General features: G+C 44.6%; 1 protein-coding gene across 1 annotated transcript; it reads right to left on the bottom strand.

Annotated features, from left to right (window-relative positions):
• Window positions 1–146: 146 nt before the first annotated feature.
• Window positions 147–12028, bottom strand: hip1r (huntingtin interacting protein 1 related). Its single transcript, XM_079178840.1, has 33 exons — window positions 11894–12028; window positions 11532–11595; window positions 11045–11187; window positions 10903–10959; window positions 10002–10082; window positions 9840–9916; window positions 9695–9756; window positions 9105–9245; window positions 8963–9020; window positions 8797–8872; window positions 8439–8570; window positions 8255–8347; window positions 7986–8169; window positions 7665–7753; window positions 7479–7595; window positions 7284–7385; window positions 6867–7061; window positions 6599–6709; window positions 6311–6505; window positions 6052–6199; window positions 5689–5775; window positions 5340–5447; window positions 5103–5239; window positions 4783–4893; window positions 4638–4696; window positions 4521–4551; window positions 4372–4434; window positions 3944–4044; window positions 3736–3841; window positions 2666–2789; window positions 2508–2569; window positions 1343–2167; window positions 147–1256 (listed from the first exon to the last, which is right to left on the bottom strand). Exons 1-33 carry the CDS (start codon window positions 11972–11974, stop codon window positions 1221–1223), a joined length of 4056 nt encoding a protein of 1351 aa, XP_079034966.1. The 5' UTR covers window positions 11975–12028; the 3' UTR covers window positions 147–1220.
• Between the last annotated feature and the right edge of the window lie 445 nt (window positions 12029–12473).

Below are 12473 nucleotides of genomic sequence, written 5' to 3' on the forward strand. Positions count from 1 at the left end.
AGATTCAATAAAACATCTAGCAGATTAATCCAGTTAAAGATGAACTTTACATACACGAATATATATAATATACATACATATGTATATACATAATTCATATATATATTATATATACATATATAATTAGATATACACTCATAGGGACCGTTTCTTCTTCTTCCGACCTCGACAGATTCACATTATAATACAAAATATGTGGAAATATAGTCTAAATAAATCCTTGAATAAAATAGACTTAAACCAAATCCATTACATATATCTTGTGGCAAATTCTAGACTTAAACACTTTCATTTAGATTGTGCACTTATAATATTGGTGGAGCACTCTTTGGTTCATGGGCTTCTGGGCTAATAATTCAAAAAAACTTACTTAGTTTTTATATCATATTTATAGCGTTTTATGTATTTTTTATTTTCAAATGATGAAGCAGAACATAAATTGTGAATACAACGCATATACATTAAAGTGTTAATCCGAAATGGAGCATTTCACCAGTGAACAGACTACTGAAGATAATAAAACAATATAAAACCTGTGACTAATCTCCAAACATGGAGTCAACATATCAGATGTCTTACTTTTATTTTGAAGGTAATATATATCTAGTTCCGGTATCTATCTGTCTTGCCTTCCGCTAACTTGACGCAGCTCCACTTTGGTCCCGACGGGAGATCAGCGGCTACTTCCATAGTGGTGAGATTGCAGTTTGCAGTGCGCATGACATAAATAACAGACGGATGAGGTCGCTGTCACGCGGTAATACAGCATGAAGAGCCCTTCACTGGTCTGAAGGAAGTAGTGGAGTTTAAAGTACAATGTGTACCTCTGAGATGTAGTGAAGTAAAACATCTTACATCCTGTCTCATAACTCAGAGCTTTATGACCTAAACTATGTGGATCATGTGACAAATATTTAAAACCTTGCACATCATAAATCAGAGGAAACAAACCGCTGTATTCTGCCTCCGATTATTTTATGATTTTTAATAAATCAACTGGGTATACGACAACAATCAGTAACATAATATAAGCTTCGGTATGATTACTAAAATAATTTTGGACATTTAACTATCAACGTTTCTCTTCAGCCCCTATAATCTCTTATATGTACAGAGCCAGAAATAAAGCCAGATTAAAATGAGTGATTTTAAGTTATACGAGTATATTTATACTTCCAGGGATCTTTAAGTAAAATGTCAGATTCTTCTTCAGTCCGGCTTCAAGATTCCCCAGTTCCAGTTTCACCTCGTTTGAACTGCAATCAAAAAGAAAAGACTCATTTATACAAACATCTCATTAATAACATGTGACGGTGAACATCCAGCATCTTCAGCCCCTCACCGCATTCTTCAGCAGGTTTCCAGATTTGGTGAAGATGTTGGATCTCCTCGAGGCCGGTTTGATGGTTTCGGCATTGTTCTGCGGCGGCGGCGTCGTCTGGGGCAGAGACGGCGACTGAGGCCGGGAGAGGCTGGGCGAGGAAGTCTGAGGTGTTAAGTAAGTTTGGGTCGGGATTGGTGTGTAGGACTGAGGGGGTGTGTAGGTCTGAGCCAGGGTGGAAGTCTGGGTAGGGGTGTAGGTTTGAGACGGGGTAAAGGTTTGAGAAGGTGTGAAGGTTTGAGACGGGGTGTAGGTCTGTGAAGGGATAGAAGTCTGGTTCGGGGTGTAGGTTTGAGAAGGTGTGAAGGTTTGAGAAGGTGTGGAAGTCTCGGTAGGGGTGTAGGTCTGTGACGGGGTAAAGGTTTGAGAAGGTGTGAAGATTTGAGACGGGGTGAAGGTCTGTGAAGGGATGGAAGTCTCGGCCGGGGTGTAGGTCTGAGACGGGGTGTAGGTGTTGGTCGGTGTGAAGGACTGAGGCTGTGTCTGAGCCGGTGCGAAGGGATTGGTCGATGCAAAGCTCTGGGGGTTCAGGTACGGCTCCGTCGGTGAGAAGGACTGTGAGGAGTCCAGCAGGGTGGGCGGCGGCGGCGGAGGGAAGCTGTAGTCTCCGTCTCCGTCGTCAGCGGGGGCGGCAGCGGTTGCGGCAGCAGTTGCGGCAGCGGTTGCGGCAGCGGTTGTATCGTCGGCTGCAACACCGGAGGCGTCGAGCTCGTAGTGCCTCTTCCTCAGCTCCCCCAGGCGGACTCGCTCCTGCTCCAGCTGGCTCTCCAGCTGCAGCACCTTCACCTGAGAAGATCCAGAGGACACAACGACGTCAGCTGCTTTCAATCAACAGAAAATACCATCGATGGAGGAAGTATATTCAGATCCTTTACTGAAGGAAAAGTACTAGAAATACATTGTAAGTAAAAGTCCTGCATTGAAAATGTTACTTAAAGCTACTAGAAGGAACTTTTGTTTTGTGGTGATTCTGGCGCCCCCTGTGGACTAAAGTGGTAGTGTCTCTGAGCACCAGAGTCTCTTTAGAAAACCTCTCATTGTACTGCAGCCGGTCTGACAGTCTGCCCCTCTCAGTCCTGGTTCTGGTTCTCCAGACGATTAAATGTCGGGGACTTGAACGCCTCACCTGAGCTTCCATCTCCTCTGTTTTCAGTTTGATCAGAGACAAGCCGGAGAAGTCCATCGCACCTGTGAAGACATCACGGAGTTAAAGCTTTCAACCACTATTTGATGGACGGCCATTAACTTGTGCAGCACGAGACGGACTGGCAGGACTTCTCTCACCGTGGTCAGAGATCTGCAGCTGCCCGTGTTTCGTGGAGGTGACGACCACGGCCGCCATGTCGTTGACGTGACGCGAGGCCTGCTTCAGCGTGTGCAGCTTCTTGTTGCCGCGGTCGGACTTCACCTGAAACGATAGAATAAAAGGATATTTAAAGACCAGATCTGAGGAGTTTAACACCAGATCTAAGTAATTTAAGACCAGATCTGAGGAGTTTAAGATCTAAGTAGTTTAAGACCAGATCTGAGTAGTTTAAGACCAGATCTGGGTAGTTTAAGACCAGATCTGGGTAGTTTAAGACCAGATCTGAGGAGTTTAAGACCAGATCTAAGTAATTTAAGACCAGATCTGAGTAATTTAAGACCAGATCTAAGTAGTTTAAGACCAGATCTAAGTAGTTTAAGACCAGATCTGGGTAGTTTAAGACCAGATCTAGGTAGTTTAAGACCAGATCTGAGGAGTTTAAGACCAGATCTGAGTAGTTTAAGACCAGATCTAAGTAGTTTAAGACCAGATCTGGGTAGTTTAAGACCAGATCTAAGTAGTTTAAGACCAGATCTGAGGAGTTTAAGACCAGATCTGAGGAGTTTAAGACCAGATCTAAGTAATTTAAGACCAGATCTGAGTAATTTAAGACCAGATCTGAGGAGTTTAAGACCAGATCTGAGGAGTTTAAGACCAGATCTGAGTAGTTTAAGACCAGATCTAAGTAGTTTAAGACCAGATCTGGGTAGTTTAAGACCAGATCTGGGTAGTTTAAGACCAGATCTGAGGAGTTTAAGACCAGATCTGAGGAGTTTAAGACCAGATCTGAGTAGTTTAAGACCAGATCTCGTTGGTGGTACAGGTAACAACTCTTAAACATCACAACTTTTTTTGGAAGAGGCCACAAGCCATCATCATCATAGCATAAGTTTTTATGTAAAATCAGAATTTGAAAAGTCACCTGTAACAACAGCTCTCAAATAAATGCAGTGGAGTGAAAAGTACAACAAGTAAAAACATCGTTCCACAGCAACATTCGTGGTTTAAAAGCGTCACAAAGCAGCGGGAGAAGGTTTGTCGTTGGTACCTTGGAGGCAGCGACTAGTTGAGCCGTGCTCGCTGCGATCTCGTGAGAACAGGCGATGAGCTCCTCGTACGTTCCCTTTTCACCCACGACGCGGTCGGCCGAGTCTCTGACAGCAAAGAGGTGAAGCACCAGTTCATGATGCGGTTTGATATTCAGGACGTGTAAACAACACTGTGTGTGTGTGTGTGTGTGTGTGTTGGATACTTACAGCAGCTGAGTGGCGCCCCAGCCCACAGCTTTAGAGGCAGAGATGAGGCCTTCTGTCCAGCGAGAGTTTTTGGCATAAAACTCTGTGACGGACGCTGCTCCCTAAAGAAAGAACGATTATACATGCGTCAGTGAACGCAGCACTGAAGAGCCAACAGCAGAATGTCATTCTAATGCTTTGCTGTGTACCGTAGCAGCAATTCATTTATTAAAGTACATTTTTTAAGTTTTTACAAGAATGAACATTCGCTCATTATGCAATGATGAGTCTGAACTGTAGCTAGAAGTCTCTCACTAATTCCTGTGAAGCTGTGAGAGCTTGTTAAAATCTGAGATGAGCATTTTAACATTTGGTTTAACTTGTAGCTTCTATCTGGATGTTCTGATTCCTGGAAGTTTGATAAATACTCAGATCTGAAGCGGACTCACCCGGCCTCCTTCCACGATGTCTTTCTGCAGGTCAGTGGACGCCGTCACCAGCATGTGAACGGCCTGGAGAGGAAAGAACCACAGAGTTAAACAAACACACCAATGAACCACAGAAATGTGTTTTTAAAAAGAGGGGACAGACTTCTCACCTTCATCAGGTCTGAACAGGATCCCAGGATGCTGAGAGGAAACAGAAGAAAAAACAGAGTTCAGGAAAAAAAACGACGCAGAGAAGCCGAAACGACTTCACGGAGCATCCGTCTCACCTCTGGTTCACCTCCAGCTTCACGCCAGTCGTCTCTCTCCTCGCCTGATTTAGAATCTCCTGAGAAACAGACATTAAACACAGAAACGTGAGGCATCACTAGGTGTGTGTGTGTGTGTGTGTGTGTGTGTGTCAGGTGTCCTTACGTCCATTCGCAGCACGGCCTCTTCGATGGCCGTCGACGTGGCGGCCATCTCTTTGTCCACCATCGCTCCCAGCTCCTCTTTCAGAACATCCTGTCCTTTTGGACGCAGATCCTAAACATAAATAAATATAAAATATAAAAATACATTATACAGTTTAAGTACGCTCAAAAAGCCAGACTAACGAGGTAAATAATTACAAAGACTCAAAAGGCAACATACAATAAATGATAAATAAATCTCAGTTTAAAGGCCAGACTGAAAGGTTCGTCTGGAGTACGTTTACAGAGAAACCATCCTTCTCAGGTAGAAATGCGTCTCACCTGTCCCAAAGCGAGGATGCGCTGGACGGTGTAGCGCACGGCGGAGGGATCCGCTCTCTGTAAAGTGGCCTGAATCTTCAGATCCTTCAAGTACTGGAGGCAGTGATTCGCACAATCCCGGCAGCTGTCGGTCAAACCTGGAGGAGGCAAAGACACGGGAGCGTTTTACAGTTTGTGCATCGTGCGTTTATTAGTTTATATGTTTATATTCTAACAGTGTGAACGTGCGTCTCTTACGGTCGGCCTGGTCGGTGGGAGCAGAGTGAGACGTTGCTGATCCGTTCACTATCGTGTCGGCAGTGAGATGAGAGAACTGAGTGACGGCCCTCAACAAACCGCTGGCATCTACAAACAACCAGAGCAGAGATGTGACGAAGTACATTTAGTGTACTTTATACTGTACTACATCTCAGAGGTACATATTGTACTTTCTACTACATTAGTCTGACAGCTTAAGTTACTTCTCAGACGACAGTTTTTCGTCCCCTTCCTGTCCTGAATCCTTCCTCCTTCTCAGCGGAGGATCAGTAGATACACTCGTCATCTAAACACAAACTTCATGTCCGACCCTGAACACACAGCTCACCGTTCATGTTCCCCAGATAGACGACGTGGCTCTGCTGCATTTTGTCGATGGCGCTCAGAGTGATTTCAGCTCGATTCATCAAATAATCTGAAACACAAAAAGGAGATCTGGTGAGAGGAACAGTCACAATAATAGAATAAATGTCTTCATAACAAACGTTATCAGACTTTATATCAATAAAAAAGCTCTGATATCTGCGTAGAACTGCGTCATAGTGTGTTATAAATAACAAAATACATGTTTATATAGTAAAGTTATAAAGAGTTAGGTTAAGATAATTAGCACTTACTTCATTTATTGTGTATATATGTATATAAATAGGTATGATACACTGTGTCTCTGTATACATGCACAGGTCTTTACCAGGTGAGCTGATGCAGCCGACGTGTACGGGGTCGTCCAGTTTGGCCACAGCGTCCAGTATGATGCCCTCGGCCTCCACCACGGCACACTGCAGCAGGCAGAACTGCTCCTCCTGCAGCTTCCTGGAAAGCTCTCCTTCACGGCAGGCCTGATGTACCACACACACACACATATACATCAGTAACTAACGCTTCACTGTGCAGGTCGTGTGTGTGTGTGTGTGTGTGTGTGTGTGTGTGTGTGTGTGTGCGTGCAGCACCTGCTGCTGCAGCTGAGCGTGGAGGCTTCCCAGCTCCATGCTGCTCCTCTGCCTCTCCTGCTCCAGGGAGCTCTGGTGGAGCTGAGCCTGCTGCCTGAGGGAGTTCAGCTCGGCCTCCTGGTCCCTCGTGGAGCGCAGCAGCACCTCCCTCTCCGCCTGCAGCGCCGCGAGAGAGCTGCTGAGCTGGGTGCCGCTCTGAGGATCAAAAACATGAATCAATGAGTGCTTTTTTCCCCCCTTTAACTCTTGAGACGTTGTGATAAAAAGGAACTAGAAATAATTTCCCACCATTTCTTTGCTCTGCAGGGCTCCGTTTGCGCGGTTCAGCTCTGCCCGCGTGGAGTCCAGCTCTCGTCTCAGCCTGTCGATCTCCAGCTTCTGCTCCGCGTTGATGGCGAGCTTTTGGAAAGAAACGTTTGATTATGTACGGGCAAACCCTTTACACGAGACATAGAGAGGAAAAAAGAAACACAAGACACTTAAATAAGGATTTAAAGCGGTGCTTGAAATGAACAACTGAACAAATCAGTGCCGGTCCTCAGTCCGGAGTCCGTACCTGCTGCTGTAGCTGAGCTCTCAGGGCCTCCAGGTCTCGGAGGAGCCGGTCTCTCTCCTGGTCCATGGAGCCCTGGTGCTGCTGGGCCTGCTGCCTCAGCGAGGACAGCTCCGCGTCTCTCTCTCTGGCCGAGTGCAGCATCGCGTCGCGCTCCGCCTGCAGGGCCGCCAGGCTGCTGCTCGCCTGAGATCCCTCCTGAAAGAAGTCGTTAAAATCAATGAATCGAGGTTCGAGATAAGAGGACACACTTTTCTGTGGGTTGTAAGTAAAAGGGTTAGAACTGTAAAAGCCAAAAAAGGGACTTAAACTTTTGGCCTGATGGAGAGCTCTGAGTAAAGCTCTTCTTCTTGGTTTGTTTCCTGATTTCCAACACGAACACTAAGCTGTGACTCAAAGTGTGTCTTGTTGTTATTTTACCATCACTTTACTGTCCAGAGCGCCGCAGACGTGAGCCAGCTGTGCTCTTTGCTCCAGCAGCTCTGTGTTCAGGCGCTGAACCTCCTGCTGCTGCTGATTCATCTGATCGGGAGAGGAGACACCTGATCAATGCTCACCACGGCACAAGAAGAGTTCCTCTGGTGGAAACTAAAACATGATATCTGAGGTTCTCACCGTGTTTCTGGTCTGCTGTCGGAGATTTTCCAGCTCATTTTCCAGCTGCTGTTTGTTTCTCAGCCAATCGTCTTGACCGTGTTTTGCACCCGAGAGCAGCTTCACTGTTTCTGCGTTCTGCACAAACAAATAGCTTTAATAATAGAACAGTTGGACATTTTGAGATATTGGCGTATCCTCCTTTACCTTCTTCATGAGGTCGGCGTGGCTGGTGATCAGCTCTGCGTGTCTCTCTTTGAGCTGAGTGAAGCGGAGCTCCGCTGCCTGAGCTCTGGCTGGTGAAGACGATGAAGAGGAGACACAGAAAGAATCAATTCACAAAATCAAGAGGTTCAGACTTTTTCATGGAGCACAGCAACAGATTCATAAATATTGAAAATAATCTTTAGATACATTAATGCAAAATAGTTGTTTTCACTTTAACGTGTTGTATATTCCTTTGTCTGATGACAATGAATCAATGGGATGTATCATAAACATGAATCACTGATATATCTGTTAACTCACTGTCTGCCTCCTTGAACCCGATGTGAGCCCCGACGTTGGAGACATTGGCGCTCCTCAAAGCCTCCACCTCCATCCGCATGTGCTCCTTCTCCATCATGGCCATCTGTTTGTGGTTGCGCTGCTCCTCCACCTCGGCCTCCAGGCGGTTCACCTGAGCCCTCAGCTCGGTGACGCACCTCTGAGCCTGAGGAAAGAACAGGCGATCAAAACCCGGGACGTCTCGCGGCTACGTGTGCCGCACAATCTGTCCTTTACGTTTCCCAGCTCACCTCGGTCTTGAGGAGCTGCAGCTCTGGTTTGAGCACCTCCAGCTCTCTCTTCAGACTCTCGTTCTCCGTCCCTCTCTGATCCACTGAATAGTACTGCCACGGAGATAATGAAACGTCAGCCGTGAGACCAGAAAAGCAGCTGGTGAAACGTGAACGTTATACATGTTTTTTGAGTTGCGTGTACCTGCGGCATCGGTGACGCTGATCTGAACTCTGGCTGCGTCTCCACTTCCTCGTGACGCTCCTCGTTGGACATCAGCACCACCGGCTTTTTATATTCACCCAATGCAGCGGCGCGGAGGAAGTTTGGAGGAGCCTGAGGAACAAACACAATACACGGGCATGACGGACAGCGGTCGGATAGAACCAAGTACATTCACTCAAGTACGCCACTAAAGTACAGATGTGAGGTACTTTTATGCCACTTCATACTTCTACTCAACTACATCTCAGAGCTAATATATTTCTGACTCCTTAAATAATCAAACTGACTGCCTTTCACACAAAGGAAACGTACACGTGGAAACATTGAGAATACTCACATCGGGGAGGTCTGGGATCTGGATGACACTTTTAAAGAACTCCATTTCTCTGGCTCGGTCGAAGAACTGAGTGAGGCTGAAGAAAGGAAGCGAGGCGCTCACTGACGGAACCAATAAGAGGCGTGAAAGTGTGTTTGTGCCTCATGATAATACTGATAACACATACCTGACAAACAGATCACGGAACCGCTCTCGATGTCCAAGAAGAACATCCGGAGCCATTCCTAAGAACCAGAGGATATGATTAAATAAAGAATATACACAAATAATACATAATTCCTTGACGTTGACATTTCCATGTGACTCACGGCTGTGAAGTTTGAACATCAGCAGGACAGAGAAGTGGTAGAGGAAGCTGCAGTCCAGTATGAGCGGAATCAGAGGAGTCAGTCGGCACCGTCCAGCTGGAGTCGTGGATTTGGCTCCGTTGGCGTCCAGCTGACGCAGAACTTTGAACAAGAAAAACCGAAAAATCAAATGCAAATTAAAGGAGAAGTCTGGTGGCGTTCTATATCTTTATTACTGTCGACAAATCCCATAACAGGAGCGTGCATCAAAGCCTGATATAAAAACACATCAATGAACACACTGTAGTTTATTTAGACACCAAATCTGGATTCATCCGCCAGAGAAAATAGTCCCCAACAAATGCACTATTTCCTCGTTTGTTTGTTTGAAAACTACAGTGACCAGCTGTTTGAGGAGATTATTAATCTTTTTATATTTATGAGACATGTTTAAAGAGCACATCTTCAGTCGGAGAGACGGACTAACACGCGGTTGGTTTTTGGTCTTTTCAATAACAGAAATATAGAATATTACTGGCTTCATCCAACGCGTTCAAGACAGTCTTGCTATCGTATAATAAAATGAAACATGGATATGTAGAGGAACTCACCTGTGTCCTCCATCTTCAGCCCAGCGTCCCAGTAATCCATCAGTTCCTGTGTCATATCTAACCTGCAATCACATTAAAACCACATTTATGAATCGTCTTTGATGAGGAACACTGAGTCCGGGACAGTCGTGGATAGAAAACGTACAGTTTGTTCACGTCGTTTCCCGTTTCCCTCTCCAACGTCTCGTCGCTGGCCTCCAGGTTGCCCGGGATCATCTTGTGCTGTGGATTCATTTTATCATCATCATCGTTCCGAGTTCGTCTCATATCGTTGTATGAACCATAAAACCAAATATTCGTGCGTTACCTTTGCATGAAATTCCATTTTGAAGCAGAGGAACTTGGCCGACAAGGCGACAATGTGGCCGTATCGATCGTGCAAGTTTCCCTGCAACACAAATCCAAAGTTCTCATTGATACAAATCAGAAAGATGAAATGTATATTAAATAAAATGATAGTTGAAGATCGGGACTACGCCTGCATTATTTAAAAGAGCTGTAAGAGTCTAGCATTCAATATTTCACATATTATATTTATAATTTTAATTAATTTAAATATATAGTATTTATATATTTACCAGTGGGGGAAGAACTGTTTTTTTTTGTTTTCTTTTAACTATTTCATGCTGCGTTTTACTTCTACTTTCATTTCAAAAGAGACGTTTCTGTACATTAAACTACACGAGTACTGATTTATACTTAGATTAAGTTTTAAAGTTTAAAACCAAACAATCCTTTAAAGATTAAACCAGTTCTTACAACAGCGCTCCTTGTGTCATGTTGTTGTTGCATCAAAGAGACATTTAGACCAAAACCTCTCACACGGATTTCATTTATAAAACTGGAAAGAAATGATCCAATATCTGACAAAAAAAAGCTCAAACTTGAGAAAAGTCAGAAAAGTGAATCTACCAGAACTCAGTTTCTTCTTCTTCTCTCACATTAATCATCTCCCGACCCTTCAGGATTATCTGGTGACCCTTTGGAGGGGCCCGACCCTTAGGTTGGGAACCACTGGACTAAACTAGCCGACTGTGTATAAAAAAGTAGCTCTTCGGTATTATCTCAGTCATTTTACTGCATAATGAGTACTTTTACTGCTGATACTTTACATATATTTTGCTGCCAATACTTTTACTTCAGCAGGACTTTTACTTGTATTTACGGAGTTATTTCTTACAGTGTTCTTTCCTTCCACCTGTACTCACCCAGAGAATGCCCATGTCTTTCACATTTCTGCAGTATCGGTGAGAATCTCTGACAGCCTGTAGATGGAACAGAGAGGAGGGAGATTACAAAGAGAGGACAGAGAAGAAACAGATGGAGGAGGACGTCCGGGTTCAAACCCACATTCCTGTGTCCGCCTCTGAGCACTTTGTGCAGCAGGTAGCAGAACTTCCAGCTGATCATGGAGTTGCTGGACAGAGGCAGGTTGAGGGTGTAGGACCAGAAGGTGGAGGCTCCACCCTCCTTATGTGTCCCCATGATGATGTCGTCAGAGCTGTCAAGGAAACTCCAAAATACAGACGCACACACTAGATGTGAGGATTCATTTAAAAACATCAGACGTGTGTTTTTACATCTAATAAAGAAACGGTTTGGATTTTAGCAGCTAGTGGCCACCACTTCAGTCCGAATACCTCCACAACTACAGTACAGGATGGATGGCCTTGAAAGTTTGTACAGAAATTCATGTCCTCCAGAGGATGAACCTTTAAATACGTTGGTGATCCTCTGACTTTTCCCTCTTTGCTCAGAGTACAGCCTAACAGAGTAGATTACTTTATGTCATTTGTCAGTAAATAATCAAAGTTGCGTTTGAAGGTAAAAAGGATACTGCGCACATATTTCTCTTTCGGCGGTGTTTCACCGGAGACCAGAGTTTTGCTGATGCTGTGGAGCTGAAAGAAAAGAGACTCAACATCAGGCTTTTATTAAGATAAAAACTAAAACACTAGGCTGGATTTATCCCCACCAAGAGAGCGGAAGTTTCTTAAAACAAACGTATGAACACGTTTACGATATTTCCACTGAAATATTCAAAATGCTTCGCATTTGAGTTTCTGGTTGGGCGTCTTCTCAAATTAAAATAGTCACCAAGTGTTCCCTAACAAGACAACACTTTGACGAAATAAACAATACATAAAATGAAATGAACTCCACCGTTTACGCGTCATAAATAATAAAGAACCTTCTTACCTGTTGTTTACCGAACTGCTCTTTCTCGGCAGCCAAAGCTTTTTCCGTCTTATTGTCGGTTTTGTTCTTCGTTTTGCTCATGTTGTCCCTGAAAACACCGCGCACACTAAAAGTCTATGAATCCACACAGAGGTCCAGTTCCGAGTTTCAGCTCCTCGTCTGTGCTCTCGTGCCTGTTTAAAATAACAATGGGTGCTCAAGACGCTCCGCGCGCATGTCCCCAAAAGATTCCTCCTTGAGTTCACCTCTTCAAATTAAAACATCGCAGTTTTTCTAAAATCTAAGCTGCCATAGAGGTAAAGAAAGCCGTTTCTCTTGCGCGTAAAAGCTCTCCAACTGCGTAAAAACGGGCACTTTTCAAAGAAAACTCGCCAAAATCAGTGCATTATTCACAGGCAATAAAACACCAATGACATGCTTTTTACATATAAATATTTTTTTAATCAAAAAGTAGGGACCAGGTTATAAAATGTAAAAACTGCTGAGAGCCATCGAGGTGTCCTCTTGAGTCACCAGGTGAATCTGTCGGCAGTGAAACTGGAAAGACAATGAGCCACACCACTCAACAGCCCTGTAGGAC

Source organism: Pholis gunnellus, assembly GCF_910591455.1.
Source record: "Pholis gunnellus genome assembly, chromosome: 18".
NCBI classification, from domain to species: domain Eukaryota; kingdom Metazoa; phylum Chordata; class Actinopteri; order Perciformes; family Pholidae; genus Pholis; species Pholis gunnellus.

Bases quoted from the DNA above. Each gene is read 5' to 3' on its own strand.
- hip1r (XM_079178840.1), bottom strand. From the start codon at position 11,974: ATGAGCAAAACGAAGAACAAAACCGACAATAAGACGGAAAAAGCTTTG. The intron at 7,386-7,478 runs GTGAGAACCTCA...TCTCCCGATCAG, and splicing joins GACAGCAGACCAGAAACACG to ATGAATCAGCAGCAGCAGGA. The intron at 4,045-4,371 runs GTGAGTCCGCTT...TTCTTTCTTTAG, and splicing joins ACATCGTGGAAGGAGGCCGG to GGAGCAGCGTCCGTCACAGA.